This window comes from Zootoca vivipara, chromosome 6 (assembly GCF_965207765.1).
Source record: "Zootoca vivipara chromosome 6, rZooViv2.hap1.1, whole genome shotgun sequence".
NCBI lineage: Eukaryota > Metazoa > Chordata > Lepidosauria > Squamata > Lacertidae > Zootoca > Zootoca vivipara.
Window position 1 is genome coordinate 10690433 of NC_142589.1, and position 14347 is coordinate 10704779.

Sequence of the window (14347 nt, forward strand, 5' to 3'; positions counted from 1 at the left end):
TCCTCATGAGAAAGTGCTGATTTAAATAGGAACAACGTAAGCTGCCTTACAATGATTCGGAACCTTGGTACACCTAGAACAAGACTGTCTACACTGACTGGCAGTGGTTCTCCTGAGTTTCAGGCAGAGGACAGTCTCAGTCCTCTCTGGAGATACTGTTGGGCATTGAACCTCAGACCTTCTTCATGCAAAGCAGGTGCTCTGCCACTGACCCGTTCCCTAGAGCACATGTAGCCTGGGATACATTGAGGTGCTCAAATCCATTTGGTGTTGGGTGGGAAAAACTCCCACCTTAGCCCTGTTGCTCTGCCCTTGAAAGTCCTTTCGTGTGCAATTATCATGGCTTCACATGGATTCTGGCTGGCTAGCTAGCTTTTACATTATTATTTTTTTAAGTCACCTGCATACAACGGATGAAGAAAATAATCAGCATTAGTCTTACTCCCAGGATATTATTATTATTGGGCAGTGGTGAGGGGTTTTTTTTCTGTCATTGTTTTCTTTTTAATTAAATTGGATGACAAAGCCAAGACACAGACAGAAGAAGACCGATAACGAGACCGTAAATAGTTTTAGAAAAAAAGAAGGGGGGAGGAGGAGGAGGAAGAAAAGAAAGACAGAAAGCAAAGTAGAAGAGAGAAAGAGAGATAGAGAACAGAAGTCTGGTCAACGGAGATGTGAATTCTGGGTGGAGGAGGAGAAACGAAGGGTCTCTGCATCAAAGGCTTTCACGTTAGTTCCAAAGTAACTGTTAAGATGGTGGCCAGAAGGAATTTAGAGCTGCTGTGGCTGTCTGGTGAACCTAAGTAGACAAAAAAAGAAGACGACAATTTTTTGAGGGGCTTCTTTTGTACGCATCTGGATGCACAGACCTGGACATCATTTCATTTTGACTTCATCATAAAATCAGAAGAGGCTGCCAGATCAGGCAATGGGCCCATCTAGCCCAGCATTCTGTTCTCACAAGGGCCAACCAGGTGCTCCAAAGGCAGGGTCCAAGCATAAGAGCACCATCCCCTTCTGCAGTTTCTGGCAACTGGTATTCAAAAGCATTGCTGCCTCTGATCTTGGAGGCAGAGCCTAGCCCTCATGGCTTGTAGCGGGGGTCAGCAAAATTTTTCAGCAGGGGGCCGGTCCACTGTCCCTCAGACCTTGTGGGGGGGCCAGACTATATTTTGAAGAAAAAAGTAATAATGAACGAATTCCTATGCCCCACAAATAACCCAGAGATGCATTTTAAATAAAAGCACACATTCTACTCCTGAAAAAACACCAGGCACGGCCCACAAATAAACCAGAGATGCATTTAAAATAAAAGCACACATTCTACCCATGTAAAAACACGCTGATTCCTGGACCGTCCGTGGGCCGGATTTAGAAGGCGATTGGGCCGGATCCGGCCCCCGGGCCTTAGTTTGCCTACCCATGGTTGTAGCCATCGATAAGGCCTCTCCTCCAAAAAGTTCAAAGCCATCCAAATTGGTGGCCATCATTGTGGCAATATCTAAAATGAGGCAGTTAGAACCAGCTACTTCTGATTGCTAGAAAGGCACACATACAATTGGATCTCACAAGAGCCTACAGGAAATTCTTCCTTGCGAGAGCCACTTTCACTGTGTAAAGCCGGGTAAAGCCTATATAAGCTGGTCTCGTCCCCAGCCTGCTCTCTCTCTCTCTCTCTCTCTCTCTCTCTCTCTCTCATCCCTGATCTCCGATCTCTCTGATCTCTTCGATGCTTCTTCGATGACTAGGGATGCAGGGCACATGCTGAGTCTGAGTCACAGCTCAGACACCTGTTCTAACCTAAACAACAATGTATATCTGTAACTACATTTTAAGCCTGCCTCAAAGCTGTTAATGTGAAACCTTGTGAGGAAATCTACCTTTACTTAGAAGAAGAGTGTTTTGCATGGTTGTTGTTCTAATGGGAGAAAAGGGGGAAATACCAGGAAATCCCGTCTGCAGTAAAGCATCCTGGATTACTTAAATTAAAATGCTAAAGCTAGCTTATCAACAGCTTCCTTGGTTTTGCTGACAAAGGGATGTACTCATAAACGTAAGGATGGATAATATCTAAGAAATATATCCTCTTCCTAGTTTCTATTCACATCCTTGCAATCATTGCCTCCTGTGGGAGTTCCTTAGTTTAGCTGTGTATTGCATGAAGAAGTCCTTTCTTGTGATCTCCAGCAACTGGTGATTCACTGCTTCTGACAGTGGAGGGAGAAGATGGCTAGTTGCCTTATCTCCCAGGTCCACCGGGCAGGGACTTAGGATTGCTCCCTAAATAAAAGCAGAAGGGGTTATCTCTTACCATTGGAGTCTTCTGTTCCTCTTGGGATATTTGGGTTTTCTAAAAGGAGAAAGAAAAGGGACAAAAATGGAGAATAATTAGGTGGCCACGAGAACATTGCGCAATTGCCAGATATTGCCAGTGTGGGATGTGATGCATAAGTAGCAGTCAAATACAACATTCCTTGTTTTCCTAGAGTGGACATGTAAGGAGATGTTTGGTTCAGCCAGTCGGAACTTCCTGTTTCCTCCTGGACTAGAACATACTTCCTCCTTTTGCATGTGACTAGAGGTGGGCGTGACCTTACCTGTGTAGGGAACAAAAGCACAAGGCACGCAACCCTCCTCCCTCTCTTTTCCACCTTCCTTTCGTCATGTGAACTGCAGTGACTGCCAGTCTGCAGTCCCTGGGATTAAACCCCCATATGGGGTCGATCTACATGTATATACTTTGTAACTAAGTCTGCCTTCAGGGATCCACCTGTGGAACTGATGATGTGAGTAACTTCATTTACCGGTATATACTTTACACAAGATTGTGGTGTGTTTATTCTTTTAGGAAGGATTCAAAGGGAACTTACTAGGAGTCTAATAGTAAGTGGTTTAAACAAGCCTGCAACCAGCTACCTGCTGTGCATTTAAAAGTGGAATGTGAAACTCTCCTAAGTTAAAGGACTTGCTAGCGCAAGTTAGAAAGGATATTAATAAACAATATATCCTCTCCTGCCTCCCTGAACATTCCCACAGCCAGGGCATTGGTGGCTTCACAGATGGAAGCAAGATGGGGAATCCAGGGTGCCTGAGATGAGCTGTACAAAATCAGGATGGCAGAGGGGGCATTGCCTGTCCCACCTGCCAACTGTTAGGGGTGACACAATTGCACACATGCACACAAAATAAACGTGGCATCAAAACGAAATGTGGCAGTTGTGAGCTTCTCCAAGAATCAGGAGAAAGACACTCTGGGAAAATGAAGGTGCCAGGAAGGGGACGATGTGTAGAGGGACAAGCCATAGAGGAGGGTGGGGGGCCTTTTTGCAGCTCAAAGGCCACGTTTCTTTGGGTGGTGGTGGTGGTGGGTGGTGGGAGGTGTGTGCCGGTGGGTGTAGCAAGGAATGCAAATCTTGTGTGATATTTAAAATGCAGTCCAGCCAACAATTCACATTTTGCTAGATAAGCACATGATAGGAGCTGCAGCTCACAGTTTTCCTGGAAACGTGCTAGAGAGAACACTCCCATTGTGCCCTGATAGGGAGAGGGCATAGCTATATATTCTGCCTGCCTGCCTGAGCATGTTCTCTTTTCATCTCTTTCTGCTCTGCCAGCAATGTGAGAACACTGGCCATGTCCAAGCTCCAAGGCACCATTTTAAGCTAGACTTAAGTACAGTGGTACCTCTACGTACGAATTTAATGCGTTCCGAACGAACATTTGTAAGTCGAAAAAAATTTGTAAGTCGAATCCCATAGGAATGCATTGGGAGAAAAAATTTGTTAGTTTTTTCGTAAGTAGAAAAAAATCCTATCTAAACCGCATCCAAGATGGCGGACAGAGCTCCGTTCGTAAGTAGAAACATTCGTAAGTAGAGTTATTCGTAAGTAGAGGTACCACTGTATGTCTTTGTAACCGAGTTACCATTTTAAGCCTGCCTGAACAAAGCTGCTGTAACTCTTCAACAAGTATTCTGAGTGAGTAAATGTTATTTTTTAACCTTTTACAAGATTGCTTGTGTGATTATTGTTTTAAAGGGGAGAAAAGGGGTGGGGTGGGAATCCAGTCTGCCTTAAAGCATCCCAGATTACTTAAACTAAAAGGCTAAAAACTATCCCATCAAAGCTTCCTTTTAAGTTGCAATGGGTTGGCACTCTGCTGCACTCACAAACATGAGGAAGGAAGGATAATACCTAATAATTATACTATCCCCTAGCATCTATTCACATCCCAAGAAATGTAACTAGGCACAGTCACCTAGTGTCTACATCCACTTGCTCACCCCTCGCTCTTCTCCATCCAATCAAACAAAGGGGATTCTCAGAGTTCAAGGATGCGCTTCCAGCCAGGCAACCATCCCCCCCCCCAAAAAAATCTCAAGGAGATGTGGCTTGGGGTGGAGGGTGTGGCTTAGGAGAGGACATGGCCTGTGGAGAGTCCCAAAAGCCAGCCAGCCAGAGGCCTGGGGGCTGCATTTTGACCCCAGAGTGAGCAGTTCTCCATTTAATTTTATATATTTATTAGATTTTATATACTGTATTGGCCTGAATATAAACCACACCCACAAATAAGCCACACCTTCAAAATTCAAGGGAAAAAAAGACATTCCCCCGCGCTCCCAGAATCATAGCTGCCAAGTCCCCGATGGAAAAATACGGGATCAGCAGCGCCGGCACTGGCTGTCATCCCAAATGGTGAAATATCCCGTAATACCCCCGGATTTCTTCCGGTGCTGCTCTGCCCATGTCTGTGCACCAGAAATCAGGCAGTGCCAGCAAGTCCAGACACGCATAGAAGCAACTTCTGGTGCTGGCGCCGCCCGATTTCCGGTGCCCAGACATGGGCAGAGTGATACCGGAAGAAATCCGGGGGTATTACGGGATATTTCGCCATTCGGGATGACAGTGGGAAACGGCTTTAAAAACGGGGGTTTCCCGGGGAAAGTGGGAGACTTGGCAGCTATGCCCAGAATGCTTCTGGGGGGGGGAGCCACACCAATTTGCCACCAGCCTCCCCCCTCCCCCTTTATTTCTGGTGGCTTGGGGGAAGCTTGGGAGCAGCAGGCGGGGGAAAGGGGAGGTCACAAATATAAGCCACACTTTAACTTTTCACTGTCAGAATTTTGAAAAAAAAGTGTGGCTTATATTCGGGCCAATACAGTACTGTACTTCATTGTAAGATCTCGGGGGCGGTTCACAGGCCATAGAGACTGCGTACCCAGGGGCTTCTATGAATAGTGAGGAGGAGGATCTGGGCCTGATGGTAGTAGGAAGGGGATACTGTGTGGAGGACCCCAAACCCATGGAGAATGATTTCCCAAGGGCTGTGAATGGGAGAACAGCAACCTTCCGCATACCAAAGACTATCAGCCTGGTGTGGGTGTCCGTGGATCCAAGTGGGTTCTGAGCTGTGCAGCGGTACATGGAGCCATTCAGTTCTGCTGGCACTCGCTCCAAGATCAGCTCCTTGCCATCGTGCTCCGCACTGCCGTCCAGGAGCCTGCTCCCAACGCGGGTCCAAGTGAACATGGGTTCGGGGAAGACTTCGTTCTGAAAGCCAAGCAATGCCCAACAAATGCATCAGTAGAGCTTCAAAGTCTAGTTTCTCCGCAGCAATTACCAGATAGGAACATCTACTTCTGCTTCATTGACTACGCAAAAGCCTTTGACTGTGTCAACCACAGCAAACTATGGCAAGTTCTTAAAGAAATGGGAGTGCCTGATCACCTCATCTGTCTCCTGAGAAATCTCTATGTGGGACAAGAAGCTACAGTTAGAACTGGATATGGAACAACTGAGTGGTTCAAAATTGGGAAAGAAGTACGACAAGGCTGCATATTGTCTCCCTGCTTATTAAACTTATATGCAGAATTCATCATGCGAAAGGCTGGACTGGATGAATCCCAAGCCGGAATTAAGATTGCCAGGAGAAATATCAACAACCTCAGATATGCAGATGACACAACCTTGATGGCAGAAAGTGAGGAGGAATTAAAGAACTTTTTAATGAGGGTGGAACAGGAGAGTGCAAAATATGGTCTGAAGCTCAACATCAAAAAAGCTAAGATCATGGCCACTGGTCCCATCACCTCCTGGCAAATACAAGGGGAAGAGGTGGAGGCAGTGAGATATTTTACTTTCTTGGGCTCCATGATCACTGCAGATGGTGACAGCATCTTAAAAGGCAGAGACATCACCTTGCCAACAAAAGTCTGTAGAGTTAAAGCTATGGTTTTCCCAGTACTGATGTATGGAAGTGAGAGCTGGACCATAAAGAAGGCCGATCGCCGAAGAAATGATGCTTTTGAATTATGGTGCTGGAGGAGACTCTTGAGAGTCCCATGGACTGCAAGAAGATCAAACCTATCCATTCTGAAGGAAATCAGCCCTGAGTGCTCACTGGAAGGACAAATCGTGAAGCTGAGGCTCCAATACTTTGGCCACCTCATGAGAAGACTCCCTGGAAAAGACCCTGATGTTGGGAAAGATGGAGGGCACAAGGAGAAGGGGACGACAGAGGACGAGATGGTTGGACAGTGTTCTCGAAGCTACGAACATGAGTTTGACCAAACTGCGGGAGGCAGTGGAAGACAGGAGTGCCTGGCGTGCTCTGGTCCATGGGGTCACGAAGAGTCGGACATGACTAAACGGCTAAACAACAACAACAACAACAACAACAACAACAAGAGCTGCAAAGTCTAGTTTCTCTGCAACAATGACCAGATAGGAACTTTGAAGACTTGTAAGGCTCATCTTAAAGAAAGAGGAGGCTGAATGTCGCAAGGTCCCTGGATTTGGAATTGCAATCTACAGTAAACTGGAGAAGAACTCTTTGCAGCTCACCTTGAACACAACGGAGTGCAATGCAAACTACATTTCCCAGGAACCACTGCAGCAGCGCTTGTTATGGATGGATGAACACTATTTCAAGGGAAGGAGAAAGGGGAGTTTCATGAATTGAGAGGCTGGATGGATGGTTGACTTTGGAGGATCGATTGGCTTGCTATACAAGTAGAGCCTTTTCTTGCATTTTGGGGTTAATGTGGGGGTGACGGGTGGCTCAATCTAACTTGAGTTAGGCAGGAAAGGTGTCTATTTTACAGGTGTCTATTTTACAGGTGGTATTTGACACCTACTAAATTAGCAAAGATGTACAAAACAAACTCAAATAAATGTTGGAGGTGTAAGCAGACAGAAGGGACAATGTTGCATATGTGGTGGGGATGTAAGAAAATTAGAAACTTTTGGGACAGTATCTATGAAGAATTGAAAAAAAAAAGTTTAAACAAACATTTGTTAAAAAGCCGGAAGCATTTCTCTTGGGTTTAATAACACCAAATGTCCCAAGCAATAAAAAAGGACATTTATATATGGCACAAAAGCGGCAGGAATACTTATTGCCAGAAAATGGAAGGGAGTGGAAATTCCAACAAAGGAAGAGTGGCAGATAAAATTATTTGAATACACTGAGCTTGCTAAAATGACAGAATTAATTAGGAATCGAACAAACCAGTTCAGTAAGGAATGGGAGTGCTGTAAAATCTACTTAAAAAAACATTTTTTGCAAGTAAAACCTTTATTATGCTTTGATTAATTTTTGCAAAACACAACACATTGTCTATAATTGTAGTACCAAGAAATGAGAAACATTTAAAGAAGGCAGTTAAATGTGGGAAAAGTATGACTCAAATTGAGGTGGGCAGAAGTCATCTCAGAAGAATAGACTGTTAATGATTGATAATGTAGAATCTCAATTATTGGTGGAGGAAAAATCTGTATTTTTATGTTTTTGGTTATCTTTATATGTGGTTCCAATATTGGATTGTTGTTGTTGTTTTTCTCGTGGATGTATGTAAGAAGCAAAATTCAATAAAAAAGTTATTTAAAAAACGGTTCCTGTCCAATACCAGTCCTACTCAGACAGTGTTGTGTAGTGGTTAGAGTGTCAGAATCTCCTTTCTTGTAACTTGAATCCATTGGTTCAGGTACCGTCCTCTGGAGCAGGAGAAAACAGGCTTGCTCCATCTTCTATGTGACAGCCCTTCAAGGTATCTGAAGATGACTCTCATATCACCTCTCCTCTTATCCAGGCCAAACATCCCCAGCTCCCTCAGCCATTCCTCCTAAGGCTTGGTTTGCAGACCATTTTATCATCTTGGTTGCCCTCCTCAGCCCACATTCCAGCTTGTCAATATCCTTCTTAAATGGTGGTGCTCAGAATTGGCACTGGACTCCAGGGTGGGGTATAGACAGTTCTTATTGCTTCCACCCAGGAGGTAGAGCAGCCACTGGACTCCACGTGGGTCTTCTACCTCCCCCCTGCCCAAGCCCAACCCTGTGCACACATGCAGCTGTGAATATGGATTGGCTTCACTCTCCCGAAAAGTCCCACTTAGTGTCTTCAATTGGTTCAGCTCAGCGCCTGGATTAGGGAACAGTTATCCCCCTTTAACACCCTGAAATCACCTGGTAATGACAACAAGCAGAGGCGCAGCTGAGATGGCATTAAACAGCTTGCAAATCCTCATGGAGAAACTCCGAGTTAATGGGGTGAGAGAAAACAGTGCAGGGCAGAGGTGATATCTAAATCTCATCAGCTTTGTGGTTTGCAAGGGAGGGTGCAAAACATATTAGAGATTTTGACACACAGGAATACAGCAAGCTGCCTTATACTAAGTCAGACCATTGGGCCCATCTAGCTCATTACTGTCTACACAGTTTGGTGGTAGCTCTCCGGGAATAATAGACAGGGTTCTCTCTCGTCCCTACTTAGGGATTGAACCTGGGACCTTCTGCATGCAAAGCAGATGCTCTACCACCAAGCTATGGCCCTTCTCCTCCTTTTGCTAATTTTATTTTTTCCGGTCACCATGCAAATGTTTTACAGGTGAAACTCAGAAAATTATTTCAGTAATGCAACTTATTATTTATTTATTATATTTCAGCAATGCAACTTATTATTTTTTATTTTTCTTTTAATTTAATTATTTTAATTTAATTTAATTATTTTTCCTTTCTTTCTTTCTTTTTTACAAATGCTTTCTTTTGGAAATTCCACAGTAATAAAACAAATAGTTACTATAATACAAAAATAAACATCACTATTACATTTCATTAATTCCATTCCATTTATAATTGACCCGCCTGATGACAAATAATTACAATTACAACAAATAAAGGCTTGACATATCTTGCTTTGCATGTCATGCATCTATCTCATATATTGGTTTCACCTTTTAAGTTGCGTTACTGAAATAAATGCACTTTTCGACAATATTCTAATTTTTCGAGTTTCATCTGTATCCAGGCTTCCATCGCCTACTCCAAATGGAGAACTTGTCTCCAAAAACATTCTCAGTTTGGGCAAGCTGGAAATCTTTCTGCCGCAGGTGCTAGGGATTGAACCAAGGTCTGCAGTCTCATCTGATGAGGGCTGTGGCCCAGTGACAGAGCAACTGCTTAGCATGCAGAAGGTCCCAGGATGAATCTCCAGTGGCATCTCCAAGTAGGGATGGGATTGTCCCCTGCCTGAAATCCTGGAGAGCTGCTGCCAGTCTGTGGTTAGTAGGCAAAAAGCCCCAAGTTCACTCCAAGCAGAAGGCAGCTTCCTGCACTCTTCTGTTGAACACATGCCCATCGTAGGCGCTCTCCAAGGTCCTGAAAGGTCAGAATCTACCATCTATGATGGTATTATCCAGATCCTGCAATTCTCTTTTCACTGCAGGCTGGTCCAAGGTGCAGGTTTGACATTCCTATGAGTAATGGACCCACACTCATACATAGCTGCTGAATACTGATTCAGACCATTGACTCATCTAGCCTAATATTGCTAACTCTGACTGGCAGTGGCTCTATAAGTTCCTTCACCTAATATAGCATACCTTTCTACATTATCTCCACTAATCTGGATGTCTTCGTACTCAACTTGCTGCATGCTGCAAAATTTAGAGAAGAGCAGATGTCAAAGGACAACTGTGGTTTGATCTCTCTGTGTTAGTTTACGAAGTGGTAATATTCGGTAGGTTCATATGGGGTTAGAGTGTCAGACCTGGTAGAGACCAGGGTTCAAATTCCCACTCAGCCATGATGCAGGTGTGACCTTGATGCCTGTCACTGCTTCTCTCAACCTATCTTACATCACAGGGTTGTTGTGAGGTGTAGTGGTTAAAGTGTCGGACTAGGTTCCAGGAGACCAGAGTTCAGATCCCCTCACTGGGCCATGAGACTCACTGGGTGTGACTTTGGGGGCCAGTCACTGCCTCTCAGGCTAGCCTACCTCACAGGGTTCTTGTGGGGATAAAATGGGGAGGAAGAGAAGCATGTACACCACCTTGAGCTCCTTGGAGGAAAAACGTGGACCATAAATGTAAACAAACCAACAAGATTAAAAGGTGAGCTGAATCAAACATCTTCCCCATCCTTAGATATGAACAACCCAAACTCATCTGAACTGTACCAGATGCCAATAACTCTCAGTGACGCCCTTCAGGTTCATACTCACTTGAAAACCTTGCACCAGGATTCGTACTGTGTCTCCTACTCGGGCTCTTGTTGGGGTCATCATGATCTTTGGGCCCTTGGGAGCCACTGTGGGAAAAGAAAACAGGTGGGTACCCCAATCTGTTGCATTTCCAAACATCCCCATCATGAGCACTGCCAACTTTTTAACTAGTCCCAGCTCCTCTGCCTTTTTGACAGAAGCCAGGTCCACAGCAAAGAACAGAGTGTTGTGTTTAGCTCCATCCCACCCAAGAGATGGTTAGAGTGTGGTGCTGACACTAGAGCGTGGTACTGAGACCTGGGTTCAAATCCCACCCAGCTTGGGTAGCCACCCATGCTACCTTGAGATCCTTGGAGGAATGGTGGGATATAAATATAAGGAAGAAAATAAATGAGCTTCATCCACCACTAGCCCAACTCAAAGGAAATCAAATGAAGTTAAAAGACATGTCTTAGGTTTATTCATTTCTATGTGTCTGCTCCGAGTATGACTTAGTTTACCTGCTCTTACCTTACCCGCCCATTTCTATAGCCTCTTAGAATCATAGAATTATGGAGTGGGAAGGGACCCCATGAGTCACCTAGTCCAACCTCTTTCAATGCAGAAATCACGGCTAAAGCATCCTTGACAGATGGCCATCCAACCTCTGCTTAGAAACCTCCAGTAGAACAGGAGCAACAAGGCTCTCTCCCCTGGTTGGTTGGCAACTTCATGCATACATTTCCTGGCTTTTCCTGGCTGAATTTCACACCCCAATCTTTTCCCCACCTTTGACCTCAAAACTCTGAGATCCGAATGCAAATCCAAGAAATCTGAGCAGACACTCAAATCCTCCCTCTCCCACCAACTTGGGCTCCTTGTTCCAGCAGCAGACCTTGGCATCTCAAATTTCACTGATGCCTTGTGTGATGCCAAAATCTGGCACCTTCCCACCAGGATGTAAGAGTGGTGGCACCTGCTGTGACACCCCAGATGTTTGGCGCCCAGTGCGACCACACCAGCCGCGCTCCCCTAGAACCGCCTCTGCTTGTTCATGGCCTGACTTCTTCACAATTTCACAAACTTGCTGACCATTAAAGATGGGAGGCAAAATTCAATATGAAGCAAGGTTGGCAGGAGTTTGCATCTAAAAGGTCTGAGCTGGGGGGCTGTTTGAGAGTTCCCTTCTTCCCCATGGAGGAGAGGATCGCTCCTGGACTAGACCCCCTTGGTCCACCTGGTCCAGCTTTCTGTTTCCCGCATCAGCCAACCAAATGATTCCAGGAAGCACAGAGGCAAGATGGGAAGGTATTGGCCATCCCTTGTCCCTAGCACCTGATAGCCAGAGGTTGACTGCCCCTGCACATGGAGGTTCTATCCATATTATGACTAACAAGGTTTGGTCAGCTTTTACTAGAGACTGGGCATTGAGGGTGGCATACTCTGCCCTCTGGAACTCCCTCCAGCAGGGCTCTTTGCATGTTCTTATGCTTCTCTCATGTCACTGCACACACACACACTTTTTGTAAATGAAAATTCCCCCATATGTAACAATACCTCACAGGAGACCTGCTATGGCCCCACTATCTTTTGGGTTCCCCTTTTCTGCACCTTTCCTAGCTCTACAAAATCCTTTTCGAAGTGTGGGGACTAGGACTGTTCACAGTCATTCCAATTCCTGTTGCACCATGGGATGGGCCATTTTATCTTCAATACCTTTCCTAACAACCTTCTGCACAGAATTCGCAAGCATCATCCCGCTAACCTCCCTTCTGAACAAATCAGAATATAATTTGCATCGGTTGTCCTTAACAAGCTGCTGGCTATGTGGGGGTCACATATCTAGGAGGCAGAAAAACTGCCCCGAGTTGTGTCTTTTTGCGGAGATTAAGCGATGAAGCTGCATGAGTAAATGAGATTCGCCGGGCACTCCACTCTCTTCAAAGGATGTGTGGAGATGTGCTGGAATTGGTAAGGGTCAAAGCTGATTGGATGAAACAAGGAAGGTTACCTTGGCAACGAAAGATCTAAATTCCCTTGGCTTACACTAAGACTGGGGCGACTCCCCCCCCCCCAAGGGGGACATGTGGAAAGTGTTCTAGGGGGTTTCTACATTTTCTGCATTTGGAGAGGCATCAGTTGTGTTCTTTGTGCCACAGTAGGAAGGAGCTGCCAATCCCAGGCTGGCCTAGTCTTTCTCATCAGTTTGACACCTGTCAGTCGGCATTTCCCCATCTTATATTCAGTCTTCCATGTTTCCACATGAGTGAGTGGTGATGTGACAGAAATTTATAAAATTATGCGAGGCACGAGACAGTGGCGAGAGAGACAGTGTGGTGTAGTGGTTAGAGTGCCGCACTAAGACCTGGAAAGGAGTTTGAATCCTCACTCATTCATGAAGCACACTGGGGTGGGTGGGGGCAGTAACTGTCTCTCAGCCTAACCTCCCTCGCAAGGTTGCTGTGGGGATTGAATGAGGAAGAGAGAGAGAGAGCCATACACACTACCTTCTGGGAGAAACAGGTGGGTTATAAATGCAATCAATGCAATCAATAAATGTTTTCCTTCCTCTCTCATAACATTAGAACTCATGGACTTCCAATGAAGCTGAATCTGTGAAGATTTAGGACAGATAAAAGGAAGGACGTAACATTTAAGAACATAAGAAGACTCTGCTGTATCAGGGATGGGCTTTGGCCTTTCAGACAAAATTTGACGCCCTCTGCCTCTCGCTCCCTCTGTTCTGCTCAATCCTCTATGTCAGGCATATCCAACTCCCAAGAGACTGCAATACTCACAGTATAAAAAGACCGGCTGTGATCTACCCATTGTGATTGTCAGGAGTTGTTGAGCTTTTTAAAGGGGAGACTTGACCAAAGTTGTTGAGCTTTTTATGGGGTGGGTGGGTTGGTCATAGTTCTACTTCATAGTTGTGATGCCCCGCGGCACCCCCTAGGCTCAGTGCCCCATATGTCCTAAATCTGACTCTGGCTGGATCTAGCCGAGTATCCTGTTCTCTCAACCAAATGCCTCTCCTGGGAAACCCACAAGCAGGATCTGAGTGCAAGAGCCCTTTTTCCTCTTGCAGTTTCCAGCAACTGGTGTTAGGAAGCATTTGATGGCCAGCTGTCATGGGTTAGCTGAAATTCCTGTGCTGCAGGGGGTTGGGCTAGATGACCCACGGGATCCCTTTCGGTTCTACAATTCTAATGATGCCCCCAACTGCGCAGCCAGAGCACAGGCATCCTGGCTGGTCGCCATTGATAGCTTCCTCTTCCTCTGTGAATTTCAGGAATCCTCTTTCGAAGCCATCTAGGTTCTTAGAGAAAACAGCAAAGCATGGTTCTATCTGGGATGGGGATGTGGCAAATTTCAGATGGTGGTAGCAGGTCACAAAGGATGTAACCCTGCCCTTCCCTTCAGCTCACGAAGAACCAGAGTAAGAGCAGCCTGCTTGCATCTTCCCCCTCCCCTAATCCGTTTTCACACCCTGTTCCTCAGTACCAAACCAAGTCACTTAAATTAACAAGCAGGAAATAAAACAGAAAGGTTTCTTTGCACAGCCTGAATCCACCAAGGCAACAAAAACTCTCCACTCACATCCAGGGCCTGGGGTATTCCTTCCCCACCGCCATTTCAAGGAGAGTCAACCATTTTTTTACAACTATTAATAAACACCACTATGGGGTCACGAAGAGCCGGACACGACTAAATGACTAAACAACAACAAATGGCAGTTATGCCTCTTAATAAAGGAGGTGATCAAATTTCATGCTTTGATGGAAGAGGAATGGAGGGCCTTTCTCAGCCAGCCTTTCTCAACCTTGAACTACAACTCCCATCATCCCTAGCTAGCAGGATCAGT

The 14347-nt window shown here is 45.5% G+C and overlaps 2 protein-coding genes across 2 annotated transcripts in view; both read right to left on the reverse strand.

The window, feature by feature from the left end:
- Positions 1 to 440: 440 nt before the first annotated feature.
- LOC148685247 (immunoglobulin superfamily member 21-like) lies at positions 441 to 7262 on the reverse strand. Its single transcript, XM_088671533.1, has 3 exons — positions 5360 to 7262; positions 2315 to 2353; positions 441 to 802 (listed from the first exon to the last, which is right to left on the reverse strand). The coding sequence occupies exons 1-3, from the start codon at positions 5529 to 5531 to the stop codon at positions 729 to 731; spliced, it is 285 nt and encodes a 94-aa protein (XP_088527659.1). The 5' UTR covers positions 5532 to 7262; the 3' UTR covers positions 441 to 728.
- A 2660-nt stretch (positions 7263 to 9922) lies between these two features.
- LOC118086837 (immunoglobulin superfamily member 21) overlaps positions 9923 to 14347 on the reverse strand; it is a 91939-nt gene continuing 87514 nt past the window's right edge. Inside the window, exons 6-7 of the mRNA XM_088670997.1 lie at positions 10504 to 10589; positions 9923 to 9937 (exon numbers count right to left, since the gene is read on the reverse strand). Coding sequence (XP_088527123.1) covers positions 9923 to 9937; positions 10504 to 10589 — 101 coding nt within the window. The remainder of the gene's footprint in view (positions 9938 to 10503; positions 10590 to 14347) is intronic.

Bases quoted from the DNA above. Each gene is read 5' to 3' on its own strand.
- LOC148685247 (XM_088671533.1), bottom strand. From the start codon at position 5,531: ATGTTCACTTGGACCCGCGTTGGGAGCAGGCTCCTGGACGGCAGTGCG. The intron at 2,354-5,359 runs GTATGCGGAAGG...TTCTCCTTTTAG, and splicing joins CACCAGGCTGATAGTCTTTG to AAAACCCAAATATCCCAAGA. The intron at 803-2,314 runs GTAAGAGATAAC...TTGTCTACTTAG, and splicing joins AGGAACAGAAGACTCCAATG to GTTCACCAGACAGCCACAGC.